Source organism: Culex pipiens, chromosome 2 (genome assembly GCF_016801865.2).
Source record: "Culex pipiens pallens isolate TS chromosome 2, TS_CPP_V2, whole genome shotgun sequence".
Lineage (NCBI taxonomy): Eukaryota > Metazoa > Arthropoda > Insecta > Diptera > Culicidae > Culex > Culex pipiens.
This window is the reverse complement of record NC_068938.1, coordinates 117,948,357-117,965,128: the sequence shown is the minus strand read 5'-3', so window position 1 is coordinate 117,965,128 and position 16,772 is coordinate 117,948,357. Positions and strand designations below refer to the sequence as shown.

Below are 16,772 nucleotides of genomic sequence, written 5' to 3'. Positions count from 1 at the left end.
CGGATTTCTCCTGCAAAACAATGCCCTGAAATCCGTCCACCGGTGGACCGATTCCTCCTGCCAAAACAATGTCCAGATATCCGGCCACCGGTGGACGGATTCCTCCTGCAAAACAATGTCCAGAAATCCGGCCACCGGTGGACCGATTCCTCCTGCAAAACAATGCTCCGAAATCCATCCACCGGTGGACAAGTCTTGTCAACTTGGCAATCCGTCCAACGGTGGACGGAATCCTCCTGCAAAACAATGTCCAGATATCCGGCCACCGGTGGATCAGTTCCTCTTGCTAACCTAGGCAAGCAATCCGTCCACCGGTGGCGGATTCCGCCTGCAAAACAATGGCCAGAAGATCAACTCCATTTCACCATGCAAAATCAGCTGTTTTGATTTTTGACAAGGTCTGGTTTGACAGATAGAATTTGTTTCGTCAAGTTTCATTCCCATCCCGTACCAAGCGTTTCAAAGCGTTATTTAGGTTTGTGTCTAGGGTGCCGCTGAGGTAGCAAAAAGGCACTGGACGAGCATCGAGTTTCAATGCACGGACATTTTAGCAAAGCATGGTCGTGAGTATGCTTTCGATGTCGGTCGTCTGAAGATGCTCGTGCATCGAAAATGAAAAGTCGGAAAATCGCATTTTCGCAACTTTCCGGCGATGGGTATGTATTTGTTTGTGCTTATACTACCATAAAATATCAATCCAAACCATTTTGCGATTTAACCTGATTGATAAAAATGAGTTTTTGGCAAAATATGAGCACGAGCATCGAAAGCCGCTTTCGATGTCGGTCATCGAAAAATCCATGAAAATCCACCCTTATGAACGAGGTCCCAGCTGTGTCCATTGAGGCCCTCACGAAATTTATAAGTAAGCTTAAAAGCATTAGCAAAGCTTATGAGATCAGATCTAATAAGCGCATGCTTTACATAAGATTTTACAATGCTGTTCGACCAATGCCTTGTTGTTTTTGCCTTCCTCACCTTACTGCCCAAGTAACCGTAGGACTGTATCCAGATTTTTAAGCGAAGATGGCGTTACGAATGGTGCACGCCCGAAATGTCAAAATCGCGCAGTGGTACCAACATTAGAAAAAAAAGTTTGGCTGTCATGCCATGGCACACTTTTTTTTTGTAATGTTGGTACCACTGCGTGATTTTGACATTTCGGGCGTTCACCATTCGTAACGCCATCTTCGCTTAAAAATCTGGATAAGGTAGCTTTAAATCCCCTCGTCAAAATACTACCTTACCGACAGTATTTTAAATAGAAAAAAATGCTTTGCGCGCAGTGCTTTTCACGCTGGGATGACGGTTTTTGAAAGCTTGTTTCCGTTTTTTTGCTGTGTTGTGCTTCATTCGAGATTCTAAACTGCGTGTTGATTTGATGTTCAGAGATGTTTCACCTAGATGCCCTTCGCCAACCGTCTCGCACGTCCTGAAATATGTTTACACGTAAAATTTTTGTCGATAGAGTCTTCCTTCAGTTAGTTGCATGAAAAAAGAATACACTAGCCAGGTTAAAACAAAGTACATATTTATTAATCAATACACTTCAAACCTTTACAAGATATTGATAATCTTCACAATATTCATCGACGAACGGGCTAGGGCACGGAGCACCGATTGCGCACCCGGTCCCGGAGTCTTGGTGCAAGTTCCGCCGGCGGCACGCAACTTCATAGGAGGATGGCGTCGCTATTTTTAGACCACGTTTTCCACTTTTTCTCATCGAAACCGACTACTTTATTGACTTCATTTTGCTGGGCGAGATAGGAAGCCGTCTATTTTTAGACGATGACTCAGCACTTTTCCACTCTTGCACTTAAAAAAACCAGATGGCAGCACGATGTAACGCCACGTCCCTATGTGCAGCGAGGTGATTCCGAGGGACTTGCACTTTCCGCCTACGTACAAAGCGGCCACATAGCAGCGTAGGGCGAGCCTCGTCACGATCAGCCTTGACCTTCATGCCGCCGGTGCTCCGCCAGATAGTTACTTGCCCAAAAGATCCGTAACGTGGACGAAGGTATCGTTGAAACTGGCGTATACGTATGCCACTCCGAACACGATCTCGTCCGAGCAAAACCTGGACCTCCTCCAAACGATTTTTCCTGCATCAACAAAAATACCACCAAATACTGCCAAACTTTCTTTGCTCTCACTAATGTTGAGTTAGTGTTTTGAAACATTTGAAGAAATGTCAAAGTATGATGTAACTTTATAAGCTTACTTTACATTGATTTATAAAGCTTACAATTAATGCTTTGAAACATTATTGAGCTAAATGCTTTGAAACTTTAATTGGCTGTTCTATATGTCATTATACAGTAGATAATAATGTTTCAAGCTACAAATGTTTCGAAACATTAGGAAAGACTATTTAAAGTGTCATAGCATCGTGAAAGTTTATTTAGAGTGGATTTAGAGTTTTGATTTAGTGCTTCTGGTTACTTGGGTGAGGAAAGGCTATAAAATCACTCGAAAAACGAGCAAATGTCTGTGTGTGTGGTGGGATGTTGATCAAAAAAAATTTGCACTGTATTATCTCGGCAGTGGCTGAACCGATTTGGACCGTTTTGGTCTCATTTGATCCGTCTTGGGGTCCCATTAGTCGCTATTGAAAATTATAAAGTTTAGTTAAGTACTTCGAAAGTTATGCTAAAATAACGATTTTAACAAAAGTCCGGAAGATTGTAAAAAGGGTGGTTTTTGTATGAAACCCCGTCATGTTATACATTGTTAGAAAGGTTTTCAAAAGACCTTTTCAACGAGTTCAAAAGATTGAAGATCTGAAAACCCTATCAAAAGTTATAAGCACATAAGTGCCTTGAATTACCCAATCAGATGGTATGAATAATAAATCAAATTGATAGAACACTGAAAGATCCACCCTTTTGTATCTATTTTGGATAGCATAATCCTCTAAATGTGAGAAAGGCATCAACCACCTGAGGGTGGGTTAAGTAACGTTTTTTTATAAGACTTGGCAACAAAGTTCATAAGATTTTCCTATGGATTTTATAGCTTGGACATTCGCTATTTACAAATGTCAGCAGTGCGAAAATAGCTTAAGACAATTTTATTTCACCCAAACTTTAAAATGGCGTCGGAAGAGCAAACTTGTGGGAACTTTGGGCTGACTTCTACCATAGACTAATTAAAGACTAAACACTCCGAACAAATTTTTCAAAAAAGTATGACTTATGAGCTGTGAACCGTGTGAACCGCGATGTACCGCATCGGCTTGCCCCCCGTCTAGAAGATTTGCTTGGCAGCACTGCGTTTTTTTCAATTCTCCTTTGTGCTTGTTTGCGAGCGCAAATTTTGTTTTTGTTTTTATTCCGCACCTCAGTTGGCCGGTGTATTTTGTCATAAATATTAGAAAATGCTGGAAATTGTAAGTTTTAATTAATTTGCTGTAAGTATTTTGCAGTAACCAGTCTTCAGTTGGGTCCCTTATTTCTAGAGCCGTCGTTCGCTTTCATGACACTGCTGTGTCCCTGGGAAAACTAAGTCGGCGGATTAGCATCGATTGCAGCATTATTGAGCAAGTTAGCGGAGAAGGTGAAAACAGAATCTGATGTTCCAATCCGGCACCGTATATATCGAATCAATCAAAGAAGAGTACCTACGTGCAGGTACGTCACATCAGCCGACAGCTGCAAGAATCGTTAGGCACCCAAACCGAAGCATCTCGTGTTGAAGGTGAAGGAACGGATGTACCCCAGATGGACAGCATCGACAGATTGGAGACGCAGTTGCAGAAGCGGAGTCAGTCGTAAGTTGGATTTGGTTCTGATTCTTATAACAAATCTAAATTGAATTACGTTTTTTTAGCAGATTCAATCGGGCAAGGTCAACTGGGTTAAAGAACACCTCGAACAGCCGGTGGCGTGTTCGTGTTTAAACAGAAAGAGCTTCAGGGGGATGATTAACCGTTGACACATCAAGAAGCTGCTCCGCAAGATGCTCAAGGTTCTGCGAAAGGTCGATTTGTATCAGTCCTAGGCATCCGTTCCGTGTGGCGTTGAACGTGGCCCGTGCAGTTCAGAAGGAGTACAACCATCGTACAAAGATCAACAATCAACTAGAATCCACACTAAGGAGAAGCGTGATGTGTATGACGTAAAAATACATAAAATATGTATATGGATTTTGGTCGTGTTCGTAGAGGATTTTGTTTAAGCACCGGATAGAAATTCCTTAGTCAAAGTAGATTTCACTTAGTGTCCATACCACAAACCTGAAGATCTTTAGTTGACCACCTATCTAAGAAACGGGCGACGCCTTGCAGGTGGGTTTGCTTCTTGGGACTGCTGAGTCGTACCCCGGCACAGATCGGTTTGATTACGTTCGATTAAACCGCACTCCCGCCTTCCCCCGGGGTTCCATGTGCCAGTTGCGGACCCCAAAAAGAACTGAAAAGTTGCTGTGCACACTAAATTTTGTCACTTTCTTAAATACATGTCCTGGCGGAAGTTGCAGCTGTGCCGGAATTAACTGAACGCATCAGAGCTGCTGTCTGGATTGCCCATGGTCGCCTGGTTGGACAAAGAGACGAGCTTTTTGACGGCAATGCTGGCACGTGAGCAAAAAGAAGACCTTCACCAAGACCTCCAAGAAGTGGATCAACGATCTGGGCTAGAATAAATCAAGGAAAACTTCATGATCTACTGCATCGGAGCTGAAATCTACTCCAAAGATGGCAAGTTTGTCAAAAACAGCGCCGCCAGCGAGGAGGACGGCATCCGCGAGGAGAACTCCCAAGCAGTGACTACCGCCGCCAAGTCGTCAGCTTACTAAAGGTTTAGAATACTTATTTTGTGAAAATATATTAAATAAAGCTTTTGGTCAATGTGTTCGCAGAGTATATTGGAAAAGCACCAAAAGCACCGAATTCCAGGTAGTACACTCAAACCCCGATGGTTTGACACCAACTGTTGTCAAACGAACGGGGTCACTTTTTAGTTTGACACCCCTTTTACACGGAGTTCACACACACTCCGAAACGTTTGTTTTGATAGTATGCGTGAGTGCCGTGTAAAAAGTGACAGTTCGTCACTTTTTAGTTTGACTTTGACCAACCAACGGGGTACAAACTAAAAAAGTGTCAAACAAAAAAGTGACCAACCACCGGGGGTTGAGTGTAGGGGAGTCACTTTTGTATGGCGAGTGGACAATTGCCAACTCTTCTCCCATGATGTGTCCACGTCTGTGGCGCCGATTTCTGACTGAGAATTGGGAGGGGGAGGAGGAATTTGGTCCTAAAATGAAGCTTAGATTGCTGATATTATTGTTTACAGCGATAAAGCTTATTTTTCTGAGTACAATGACCCTTTGTACGACCACAAAGAGTTTAAAATGGATTTTTAAATCAATTTTGAAAAATTAACCTCGCGGTCCTTCTTGACAGAAAAGCTCCTACTTGACAGCTCGTTCCAAGGGGACCATAGTTGATTCATCGAAAAAATGTTGTCTTGTCAAAAAAAAATTTTGCATTGAAATGAAAAAAAGTTATCAGAAATGGTTTTTAATCGTGTTTTTTACCGTTGTACATAAAAATTGACATAGGGCTTTAGTACCCAATTAACTATTTAGAGCTACTACTATTGACATGTTCAAGGAAATGGTCACCTTGCCATCTATCGGATGACGCCTTGCAGGAGGGTCGCCTCTTGGGACGGCTGATTACCTCCTAGGCACCGATCGATGAAACTCGATTCGATTCCTCCGAAAAGTCACGTGCGCCATCCCGGTACATGGAACCCCAGAACCGGTCCCGGAGTTGTTCCGGAAAGTTCAGAATGCCTTACGTAAAGGTTACTCTCACTAGCTTCATTCCTTGTGCGTCAGGTAGTCGACGTCACATGACCGGATGCGACAGCTGCTGACCAACCCGGAACCGATGGACATACGTTCCATCGGTGACTTAGGGTGAAACCTAACGTTCATGGCCCTTCCCCTGTGCGAATGTGTGTGTTTGTTTAGATTAACAAATCAAAACAAAAACAAAAAATAAGAAACGTCAGAAAATCGACAGTGGAGCCAGTTCTTGACATTTTGATCTGTCATATTTGACAGTGAACCGGCCGTGCCGAGGGGTCATAAAAAGTTTGAGTCATGGTTCAGAGCCCAGTGAGTAGTCTTTTATTAGTCTATGCTTCTACTCCATTTCGACCAAAAATCTATATCTGAGCAATTCTCTACAAAACCGGCCGATTTCGACCATTTTTATTTTTTGTATTTTTTGATTTGGATCAAACTTTGTGGGGGCCTTCCCTATGATCAAAGAAGCCATTTTGCATCATTAGTTTGTCCTTATAAATTTCCATACAAATTTGGCAGCTGTTCATACAAAAATGGTACGTATGTATTCGAAAATCTGTAACTTTTGAAGGAATTTTTTAATCAATTTGGTGTCTTCGGCAAAGTTGTAGGTATTGTTAAGGACTATTTAGAAAAAAATAGGTACACGGAAAAAAAAATTTCCCGATTTTTTATTAACTTTTTTTTCACAAAAACTCAAATTCCCAAAATACGTATTTTTTGATTTTCGAGATTTTTTGATATGTTTTAGGGGACAAAAATCCGCAACTTTTGAGCTATAGAGAAACATGGTCAAAAAATCTGCCGCCGAGTTATGATTTTTTTAAAAACTGGTGATTTTTGGAAAAAATCGAAATTTCATACATAAAATTTTTTTGACCTCATTTTTTTATGCAAAATTGAATTTGCAATCGAAAAGTACTTTACAGATTTTTTGATAAAGGGCTCCGTTTTCAAGATATAGCCACCGAAAGTTTGATTTTAGCGAAATATTTGCAGTTTTTCAATTTTTAAAAATAGTGACCATGAGTGACCATTTCTAAACATATTTTTTTTGAAAAGTTCAGAAAATTTGCTATAAAATTGTCTAAGAGACATTGAAGATTGGACCTCCGGTTGCTGAGATACAGCGGCTTAAAGAAAAAGAAACACGAAAATTGAAGTTTTCTAAGTCTCACCCAAACAGCCCACCATTTTCTAATGACGATATCTCAGCAATTAATGGTCCGATTTTCAATGTTAATACATGAAACATTCGTGAAATTTTCCGATCTTTTCGAAAAAAATATTTTGAAAAAAAATAAATCAATACTAGCATTTTTAATGGGCATAATATTCAAAGTTTGGCCCTTTTAAAATGTAAGTCTTGATTTAATTTTTTTCAAAATATTTTTTTCAAAAAGATCGGAAAATTTCACGAATGTTTCACATATTAACATTGAAAATCGGACCATTAATTGCTGAGATATCGTCATTAGAAAATGGTGGGCTGTTTAGGTGAGACTTAGAAAACTTCAATTTTCGTGTTTCTTTTTCTTTAAGCCGCTGTATCTCAGCAACCGGAGGTCCAATCTTCAATGTCTTTTAGACAATTTTATAGCAAATTTTCTGAACTTTTCAAAAAAAATATGTTTAGAAATGGTCACTCATGGTCACTATTTTTAAAAATTGAAAAACTGCAAATATTTCGCTAAAATCAAACTTTCGGTGGCTATATCTTGAAAACGGAGCCCTTTATCAAAAAATCTGTAAAGTACTTTTCGATTGCAAATTCAATTTTGCATAAAAAAATGAGGTCAAAAAAATGTTATGCATGAAATTTCGATTTTTTCCAAAAATCACTAGTTTTTCAAAAAATCATAACTCGGCAACAGATTTTTTGACCATGTTTCTCTATAGCTCAAAAGTTGCGGATTTTTGTCCCCTAAAACATATCAAAAAATCTCGAAAATCAAAAAATACGTATTTTGGGAATTTGAGTTTTTGTGAAAAAAAAGTTAATAAAAAAATCGGGAAATTTTTTTTTCCGTGTACCTATTTTTTTCTAAATAGTCCTTAACAATACCTACAACTTTGCCGAAGACACCAAATTGATCAAAAAATTCCTTCAAAAGTTACAGATTTTCGAATACATACGTACCATTTTTGTATGAACAGCTGCCAAATTTGTATGGAAATTTATATGGACAAACTAATGATGCAAAATGGCTTCTTTGGTCATAGGGAAGGCCCCCACAAAGTTTGAGCCAAATCAAAAAATACAAATAAAATCCATTTCCGGTTTTGGTAGAGAATTGCTCATCTGTCCTTTTAATTTCAAAATTCTGCATTTTGAGATTTGGCGGGGATTTTAAATATTATTATATCGAATACAAGATTATTAAAAAGGAAAATTCCAATTCTTCGATTTTTTCATCAGAACATATTGCAAACAAGCACCGCGTGAAGAAACGTCAAACGCCACTTTTCGTTTATGCTGCGTACCACTTAACGTGAAGACTTCCATCATTGTCATGATTTTTCCTTCAAAGATATAAATTTTGCGTCGCTTTCAATATTTTGACAAAATTCCTTCAACAAGCTGTTTAGAATAGTTCCCTACTCATGCTGATTCCTTTTGGTAATGATTATCCCATTCCTTGTTAAGATATGGAAATCGTCATTAATCAATGATTGCCAACTAGGACGGCAATGACTGTGCCACAAAAGTATATAAATTTTTAAGCACAATTGATTTAGATCAAAAATTCCTTCAGTGGCTTCAAGAAGGCAACAACCGGCACATGCTGATACCTTTTGGTGCTGAAATTCGTTAAATTGAATTTAATACACATTTTTTAATAGTGATGATTAATTTTCTTTGAAAATGATCAATGGCTTCACCTTAAGAAAAATCTTTTCGTGACCCTTTCCCTGACCGTTTCTTGGGCGTTTTTTTTTATATGGAGTTTTGCGTTCCTTCGGATCTGCGTATCAGCCTTTACGTTACAACCATTCAAAATATTTTTAAATGAAATGGAAAAAAATGTGCCAGTGCGTGGCCGGATGGTTACGCTGTCCGCTTTGTAAGCGGATGATTCTGGGTTGGATTCCCATCTGCTGCAACCTTCCATCGGATGAGGAAGTAAAATGTCGGTCCCGGCCTTGGTTGTTACGCCGTTAAGTCATTCCAGGTTTAGGAGTCGTCTCCATGCCATAAGTAGAAACAACACACCAAACCAAGCCTACTCCGGTGGAATCGCTGGCGGCGGTTGGACTCGCAATCCGAAGGTCGTCAGTTCAAACACTGGGGTAGAAGGTTCCTTGGAGTAGAAAGAGGTTTGGGTGCTCTCCCCATTCAAGCCGGCGGACTCCTAGGTTCGAGCAGAAACTTGCAATAGAGACCACAAAAGACCCGGGGGTCGTTAATGTGGATGGTTTTGATTTTTGGAAAAAAATAATAATAAAAATAAACGTATTCGTAATTTTTTCTTACTCCTCACTGACGTGAGCAAGATACACCCTTTGTTTACAAACTCACATTGGACCAATTACATTGTTTCGCTTGATATATATTTTATACATAATTTAAAATGTTCAAATCAGTTTAGTTATTTTTAAATTTTGGGCATTCATGTTTAAATTTTCGGTGATGATTTTTTTATATTAATATATGTGGTTGATTATTTTTTATTTAAAAAATACAAAAAAATATATAAATTCCACAACTTTTCAATTTAATAAAATCTTTTTGATCTAATTTACTGATTTCTTTAATATTCATTCAAATTTGATATTCAAAATAAATGCAACTTCAACCAAAACAAATACAAATAATTCAAAAAATCGCTGAAAAAATTAGCCACCGGCAGCTCGGGGACTTCTCGAGCACCTATCTTGGCTACTCGACGGATCCCCGATTAACTTTTTCTTCGCTGAATGAACTCGAAGGCTAATTTAGCTATAGCTTTGCTACCCGCGGTGCGAAAGTTGGGGTTCAAACATGTCGGGAGCAAATCGGGTGAACTCTTTCAAAAATTTGAAAATGATATTTTATTGATGTAAGCAAACAATTTGGACATATAATGCAATTGGAAGCATGTTCTATCATGCTAGAATATAGTTTTATTGATTTCGATCAACAAAACGGCTAGAATTTGAAAATGAATAAATTAGATCCCCGCGGTGGGCTTTATTCGGTAGCCAAATTAGCTCCCAGCGGTGCGAAAACGTGTATTAGCTACGGAGCAAAGCTTAAACTGGGGATCCAACCGATAGGTTTGCCACGCAATTAGATCTCTGCGGTGGAGATGCCCTAACTGTCTAACAAATGTTGCTGGACCGCCGGGTTTCATGGTCGTACCGGTGATAGTGGTCTTCACGGAGTCAAAAGATGTCACGGATTGAGCAGATCCGAGGTGTTGTACGGCTAGCCCGCTCGAACGTGTACCCGACTGCTGTGGAGGTATGATGACGTTTTGCTCGTTTGGCGACAGGTACGGCCCGAACTGAGATTGCTGCTAGTGTTGTTGTTGTCACACCTGTGGCTGCATATGGCCACTGCTACTCAATGGAGGTCCTCCAATGAGTTGAGACTGAGCTGCGGTTGTTGCTACTGCTGCTTCTGCAGACTAAGATGCAAACTTCCCGAAAGTGGTGTCATCTAGTTGCACGATGCTTTGGAGCTAACCGGCGATGATACGGCAGCTCCACGGTAACCTGGTGCCTTCGAGGCACCTGAGAGGAGAAACAAAAAAAAATGTAGCTCGCGAAACTCTACCTAACCACTAACTCATCATACATACAGCGGTTTGTTCTCGAGCATAAACGCTCCGGCAACGCCATGTGATCCGCCGGGTCCGTGCCCGAGACCCTGACCTCTCCGACTCGCAACGCCTGATAATGGTGGTGCGGCCCTCCGTGATGCTCTCCACCAACCACACCGTGACCGTCATGACTCTGGGCACCACTTCCGCCACCTCCAGCAAGGGTCCTGATTTTCGGCTCAATGAATAGAAACCACTCACTCATCGCCTATCCATTCGTCACCTATTCCAACCCGCTAGCATTCATAAGCGAATGAGTCTCGCATCCATCCAGCGAGTGGCCCGAACTGTTCACTCAGCGAACAAATACATCGTGAAAATATTTGCCTACTCCGCCGCTCGACGACACTCACACACTAACATACTCAGCGAAGAGCCACTCTCACAAAATGCCAGCGCGGCAGTCTTTTTGTCTTCACGCCCTCAGTTTGCCATCAATTTGATTTTTTCTTTGTGGAAGTTTCTTTGTATGGTGAAATCAAAATAAATGCACAATTTAATTGATAACATTGATTTTAGGCAACCCGAATCAATGAGTATAACGCAGCGCATCAGAGAAAAAATGTGTTCAGTTCAGAGTGATCGGCGACGTTCGGCCTGCCTGAGCCGTTCGGAGACTGAGCCGATCAGAGAGAGAAGGAGAGTTGAAAAGAGAGTGTTCGGGAGCGAATGGATTGAATGTGACAAACGGTAGGAATTCATCAGGGCAGTATCGCGTCGCCTGCTATTTGCGCTCGCGAATGGAGTGATTGATTTTGAGCAATCAGTACCCTTGACCCCCAGTACCACCACTCGAGTTCGTCGCAAGAGTTCGAGCAAGTTCTCGTGCGCCTGCGCATTTGCGTGAAGGTTGTTGTTTATCTTAGCCTCCAGTTGCTGGGCGATGACAGATTCTCTGGCCAGCAGCATCTTCTGTATCAGCTACTTTTTCTGATCTCCAGCGCCACCGTTCTTCTGTTTAACTTTTTGTTTGCGGCAGTTCTACCCAACACAACAAAAACAAACGCGATGTCAAACGGTCTTACCAATGTGCTGTAAAAAGAGGTGGCGATGTTTTGATCGTAAACTAAATAAATTCATCGTTAATTAATTTTGGCAATTAATTAATTAATTTATTTAATTCCTTACTATTGTCGCGCCCCTCGGTTTAGAGAACATTTGTAGGTTGTTTTTTTGATTTTACCAAAAAAAATGTGAGGAAGGCATCAACCACCGGTGGATTCAAAAACGTTTTTTTAATTAAAAGCCATAAAAATCACATTAATGCATCATCATTTTCTTTACAGATTTGGTCCACTGCACCAATGAGCCCAACGTTTCAATTCCGCATTTGGCTAATCTGCTTTTGGAGAGAACGCAAAATACGAATTGGGTTGTCGTTTACAAGGGTCTGATTACAACACATCATATATTGGCCTACGGCAATGAGGTAATACATCTCCCAACGAATGATTATATTTTTGTTACGAGTTGCTTTTAACATTTATTATTTTTTTACAGAGATTCATTCAGTACTTAGCATCGAGCAATTCTTCTTTTCAACTGAATAGTTTTCTTGACAAGGGAGGAGTACAAGGTAAAATACTTGGGCTAATTCTGTAATGTTTGTAGTTTAATGGCTCGGAACCACTTGTATTCGTTGTGTAAATAGCAAACATTTTACTTTAATGGCATACATTTTACTTAAATGTAATTTTCTTATTTTAAAGGTGCTGTTGGGGCAAGGATTGGTAAGTTAAAATTTGATAATATTAGAAAAATAACTTTGCCTTGTGCTTTCCTTTAATTCCTGGAAGTTGAATAATACTTTGCTTTACTATCTCAGGATATGACATGTCTCCCTTCATAAGAAGATATGCAAAATATTTAAATGAAAAGGCGCTCTCTTATCGTACTTGTGCATTTGATTTCTGTAAGCTGAAACGCGGAAAAGAAGAGGGTTCACTTCGCGTTATGACTGCTGAGAAACTTCTGAAAACTTTGCCGGTTCTGCAAGCACAACTGGACTCGCTGCTTGAATTTGATTGTACAGCGAACGATTTAACAAATGGTATAGAATTATTTTAAATAAACCAAACAAAATGTAAACATATTTATCAATTATAGGCGTTATCAACATGTGTTTCATGTTACTATTCAGAGATTTAATTCGGTTGTTTGCCTGCTACAATGACGGCATAATCAACTTGCTAGAGAAATATTTTGACATGAATAAGAAACAGTGCCGGGACGCTCTGGATTTGTACAAGAAGTTTCTAACTCGCATGGACCGCGTTGGAGAGTTTCTGAAAGTTGCTGAGGTTGGTTTGAACACAAAATATACAAAGCTCACCACTCATTTGTATTGTTTTGCTTTTTTCAGAATGTTGGCATTGACAAAGGTGATTTACCAGATTTGACAAAAGCGCCGAGTTCTCTCCTCGATGCTCTCGAGCAACATTTGGCAACACTGGAAGGAAGAAAAGGTTCTGCTGCGAATACTCCTACCCAGTCAGCAAAGTAAGCTTGAAACGATAACAAAAATATTATTTCTACAGAGGGCGTCATTTAAACCTGCACCACAATTCGATGCCAAGTAGCTATACTTACTTGCGCGATATTTGGTTGGCTCGAACTGTTTCTGATCGGAAAGTCACGTACTCTAGTGCAGAATAAAACAAGCCAACAAAAATGCAAGAAAGTGCTTGCACATTCTTCATTCATAGAAAAGCACACTCCAGAAGATCCCCAGAATCACGTGAACATGTTTTTTTTGGGACGATCGAATGGTTTTTTTTATTCGAAGTAAGGGCGTTTTTCATTTCATTTCATAGCAGTTGATACATTCACTGGGCTAGTGTATCAGTGGAAAAAAATTAAAACTTGAAAACATGTAGTGAGTGCATTCTACAAAGCTTCAGGATTCTAAAAACAACTTTTACATACTTTAAAAGATTTATAAACTCCGTATTTGACTCAAGTGAAGTATTAACTGTAAAAAAACAAAATATCGTGTTTTTATGCATCAGCAAAAAAACACCTCAAAACCACCTCCGGAAACCCTAAATAAATCCGGTGGCCAGGAACCATTTTTCGGTTTTATCCCTTTTCCCCGAATCCATCGGGATTCATCGAGAATCATTTCCCCGAAAATGCCACATCCCCGAAAAGCATTGTGAATTTCCGTGACGTTACAACGCAAGCAGAACACCCTTTTTGTAAAAGAGCAGTTCTCTACGGAATCGGTCTTTTTTCTTTTATTTTATTTTTTGTACTTTTTAATCCGGCTTAAACTTTTTTGGTGCCTTCGGTATGCTCAGAGAAGCCATTTTGCATCATTAGTTTGTTCATATAATTTTCCATACAAATTTGGCAGCTGTCCATACAAAAATGATTTATGTGAAAATTCAAAAATCTGTATCTTTTGAAGGCATTTTTTAATCGATTCGGTATCTTCGGCAAAGTTATAGGTATGGGTATGGACTACACTGAAAAAAAATTATATACGGTAAAAAAATTTTGTAATTTTTAATTTCACTTTTTGCCACTAAAACTTCATTTGCAAAAAAAAAACACTATTTTTTTTATTTTCTGATATGTTTTAGAGGACATCAAATGCCAACTTTTCAGAAGTTTCCAGAATGGGCAAAAAATCCGCTTCCGCCTCGTAAGCGGTAGATCGGGGTTCAAATCCCGTCTCGGACCAACACAACTGGTAATCTATTCCCTTCTGGATCCGATTGCATGATAAAGGGAAGGTAGTGTATCGTCACAAACTGGACCTTATAAAGACACCTTATGAAGACAGTCTATGGAATGTAAACATTAACCTCAATATGTTAACATTATGTTGATTAGTCACTGAATCCGCTTTGTAAATGCAGGCCCCGATACTTTTCACGGGTGTTCCTCTCAGGAACAATGAAAGATTTACTTACTTTATTTTTACAAAAAATCTTTGATCGAGTTATAATTTTTTGAATCAATACAGATTTTTTCAAAAAATCGAAATATTGGTCGCAAAAATTTTTCAAATTTATTTTTCGAAGTACAAGCGAATTTGCAATCAAAAAGTACTTAAGTGAAATTTTGATAAAGTGCACCGTTTTCAAGTTATAGCAATTTTTAGGTAACTTTTGTGAAAATAGTCGCAGTTATTCTTTTTTTTAAATTAGTGCCCATGTTTGTCCACATTTGAAAAAAATATTTTTGAAAAGCTGAGAAAATTCTCTATATTTAGCTTTTTTTACTTTGTTGATGCGACCCTTAGTTGCTGAGATATTGCCATGCAAAGGTTTAAACACAGGACAATTGATGTCTTACCCAAACAAACCACAATTTTCTAATTTCGATATCTCAGCAACTAATGGCCCGATTTACAATGTTCAAATATGAAACATTCTTGAAATTTGCCGATCTTTTCGAAAACAATATTTTCAAAAAAATAAAATCAAGACTAACATTTCAAATGGGCGTACTATGGAATGTTTGGCCCTTTCAAAAAGTTAGTCTTGATTTTAAATCTTTGAAAATATTGATTTCAAAAAGTTTAATTTTACACTTTAAATTTTTAAAAACATTTAAAATTGCTAAATTAAAAAAAAAATAAAATTCTTAAAATTTTTAAAATTCTTATTTTTTTTGCAAATTTTGTTGGTTGCGTTAAAAATAAGTTTTTGGTAAATTTCAGTAGAAAGTATGATGTTGTTTTTTTTATTAACGTGACTTTAACCTAGAGAGGTCATTCGTCACTTGTAGAAAGTATGAGATTTCTAAAAAAGTGCCCACGTGGTTTATGGATGGTGTCTTAACCGCAAAGATGATTCGTTAAATTGGATTGAGTTTGAGCATGAATGTTTTAACAAGAATAAAATTCTGAATCTACAGCGGAGAAATGGGGATTGCCCTCTTACGTTCCTCTGTTTAGGGCATCTCCACCGCAGGGACCTAATAGAGTTATCTAAGCCCGATCTCACGCACACTAGCTTACCATTTGTTTTTGCTGGCGACAACAAATTTTAACCTAAAAATCCATCGTGTACGTACACGCAATACATGCGCACGTAGATAGCTCTATTGCGTTGCAAAGCTAATTTGGCACTCGCGTCAAGCCCACCGCGGTACTTGTACATACCATACCATACCATACCAATCAGCTTAGAACACCATACGCGGTGCCCGTGCTGTATCAAGAAGGTTGTTCCATGTTGCTCGGTTCTGGGCTGCAGCTCGCCAGTCTCCTAGGTTGCAGATCTTTCTTATTATTTATTTATTTAATTCAAATAATGTTACTTAAGGCTTAGCCTTTTAATTTGTTACAAAGTGTGCAGATGCAGGATTTAATTCAATATCGATAAATCGATTCCTTAATGCTATGCTTCTCTTTATCCTAATTCTAATTTACGCTGGCGAGTTCTGACAGTCGGTTTTCTTTGAAATTTTTATAAGAATGACTATTTTTTATACTAATGCTTAATTGATTCCAATTCACAACCCCTCTTGCGAAGAAAGATTGACTATAGTAAAAAGTCGAATGTTGCGGTATCAAAAAACTTTTAGTTCTTGTAGATCTTAGCGGTCTGAGTTTAGTATATAAATATTCTGGTTTTTTAGTATGAATAATTCTGAACAAGTTAGGTCCGCCTCGATCTGATTACCCCATCGTGCACGCTGTGCTCCTGCTCTTCGGCCTGTGCCGCCATCCGGTCGCGCGCGGTCAAAGAGCATCCTGACAGGATGGTCTTCGTCCATCCTCGCGACATGGCCGGCCCACCTGAGCCTTCCGATTCTCGCCAGGGTGACGATTGTCGGTTCTCCCAGCAGCGCGTGCAGTTCGTGGTTCATGCGCCTTCGCCACGCGTTCTGAGCTGTACGTACTCCACCGCACGGCTTGTCTAAAGGTTATTTTTATAAAACTTGAATGAACCTCGGTAATTCTTTCTGGAGCTTGTTGCGGGGACTGCCCCGAGTCAGAGAAACTGTTTATCGAAAAAATCTATCGGTAAAAATTGATTTTATCTCATTTTGAAGTTTTTATACAATATATTTAAGCTAAAATCATTAAAAAGTATTAAATAGATTGCTGAAATTATTATGTATTTGTTGTTATTTATTCAAAACATCAGTTTCAAGTTACCTAAACATATCTTCAATATCCTACATCAT

General features: G+C 39.2%; 1 protein-coding gene and 2 long non-coding RNA genes across 6 annotated transcripts in view; 2 read left to right on the top strand and 1 right to left on the bottom strand.

Moving 5' to 3' along the window:
- Positions 1-16,772, top strand: part of LOC120417922 (phosphatidylinositol-binding clathrin assembly protein LAP) — a 54,357-nt gene that overhangs the window by 11,926 nt on the left and 25,659 nt on the right. For all 3 annotated transcript variants that reach the window (XM_039580158.2, XM_039580157.2, XM_039580160.2), the window contains exons 2-7: positions 11,915-12,057; positions 12,129-12,204; positions 12,338-12,358; positions 12,454-12,678; positions 12,735-12,928; positions 12,991-13,127. In XM_039580158.2, the coding sequence (XP_039436092.1) occupies positions 11,915-12,057; positions 12,129-12,204; positions 12,338-12,358; positions 12,454-12,678; positions 12,735-12,928; positions 12,991-13,127 (796 nt within the window). The remainder of the gene's footprint in view (positions 1-11,914; positions 12,058-12,128; positions 12,205-12,337; positions 12,359-12,453; positions 12,679-12,734; positions 12,929-12,990; positions 13,128-16,772) is intronic.
- On the top strand, positions 1,238-4,702 carry LOC120417924 (uncharacterized). Of its 2 annotated transcripts, none has more exons than XR_005605527.2 (2): positions 1,238-3,775; positions 3,838-4,702. It is a non-coding gene; the product is annotated as an uncharacterized LOC120417924 (long non-coding RNA). The 2 variants fall into 2 exon arrangements; XR_005605526.2 differs by having other exon boundaries at positions 3,835-4,702.
- Positions 8,130-11,855, bottom strand: LOC128092734 (uncharacterized). Its single transcript, XR_008211962.1, has 3 exons — positions 10,608-11,855; positions 8,707-10,539; positions 8,130-8,309 (listed from the first exon to the last, which is right to left on the bottom strand). It is a non-coding gene; the product is annotated as an uncharacterized LOC128092734 (long non-coding RNA).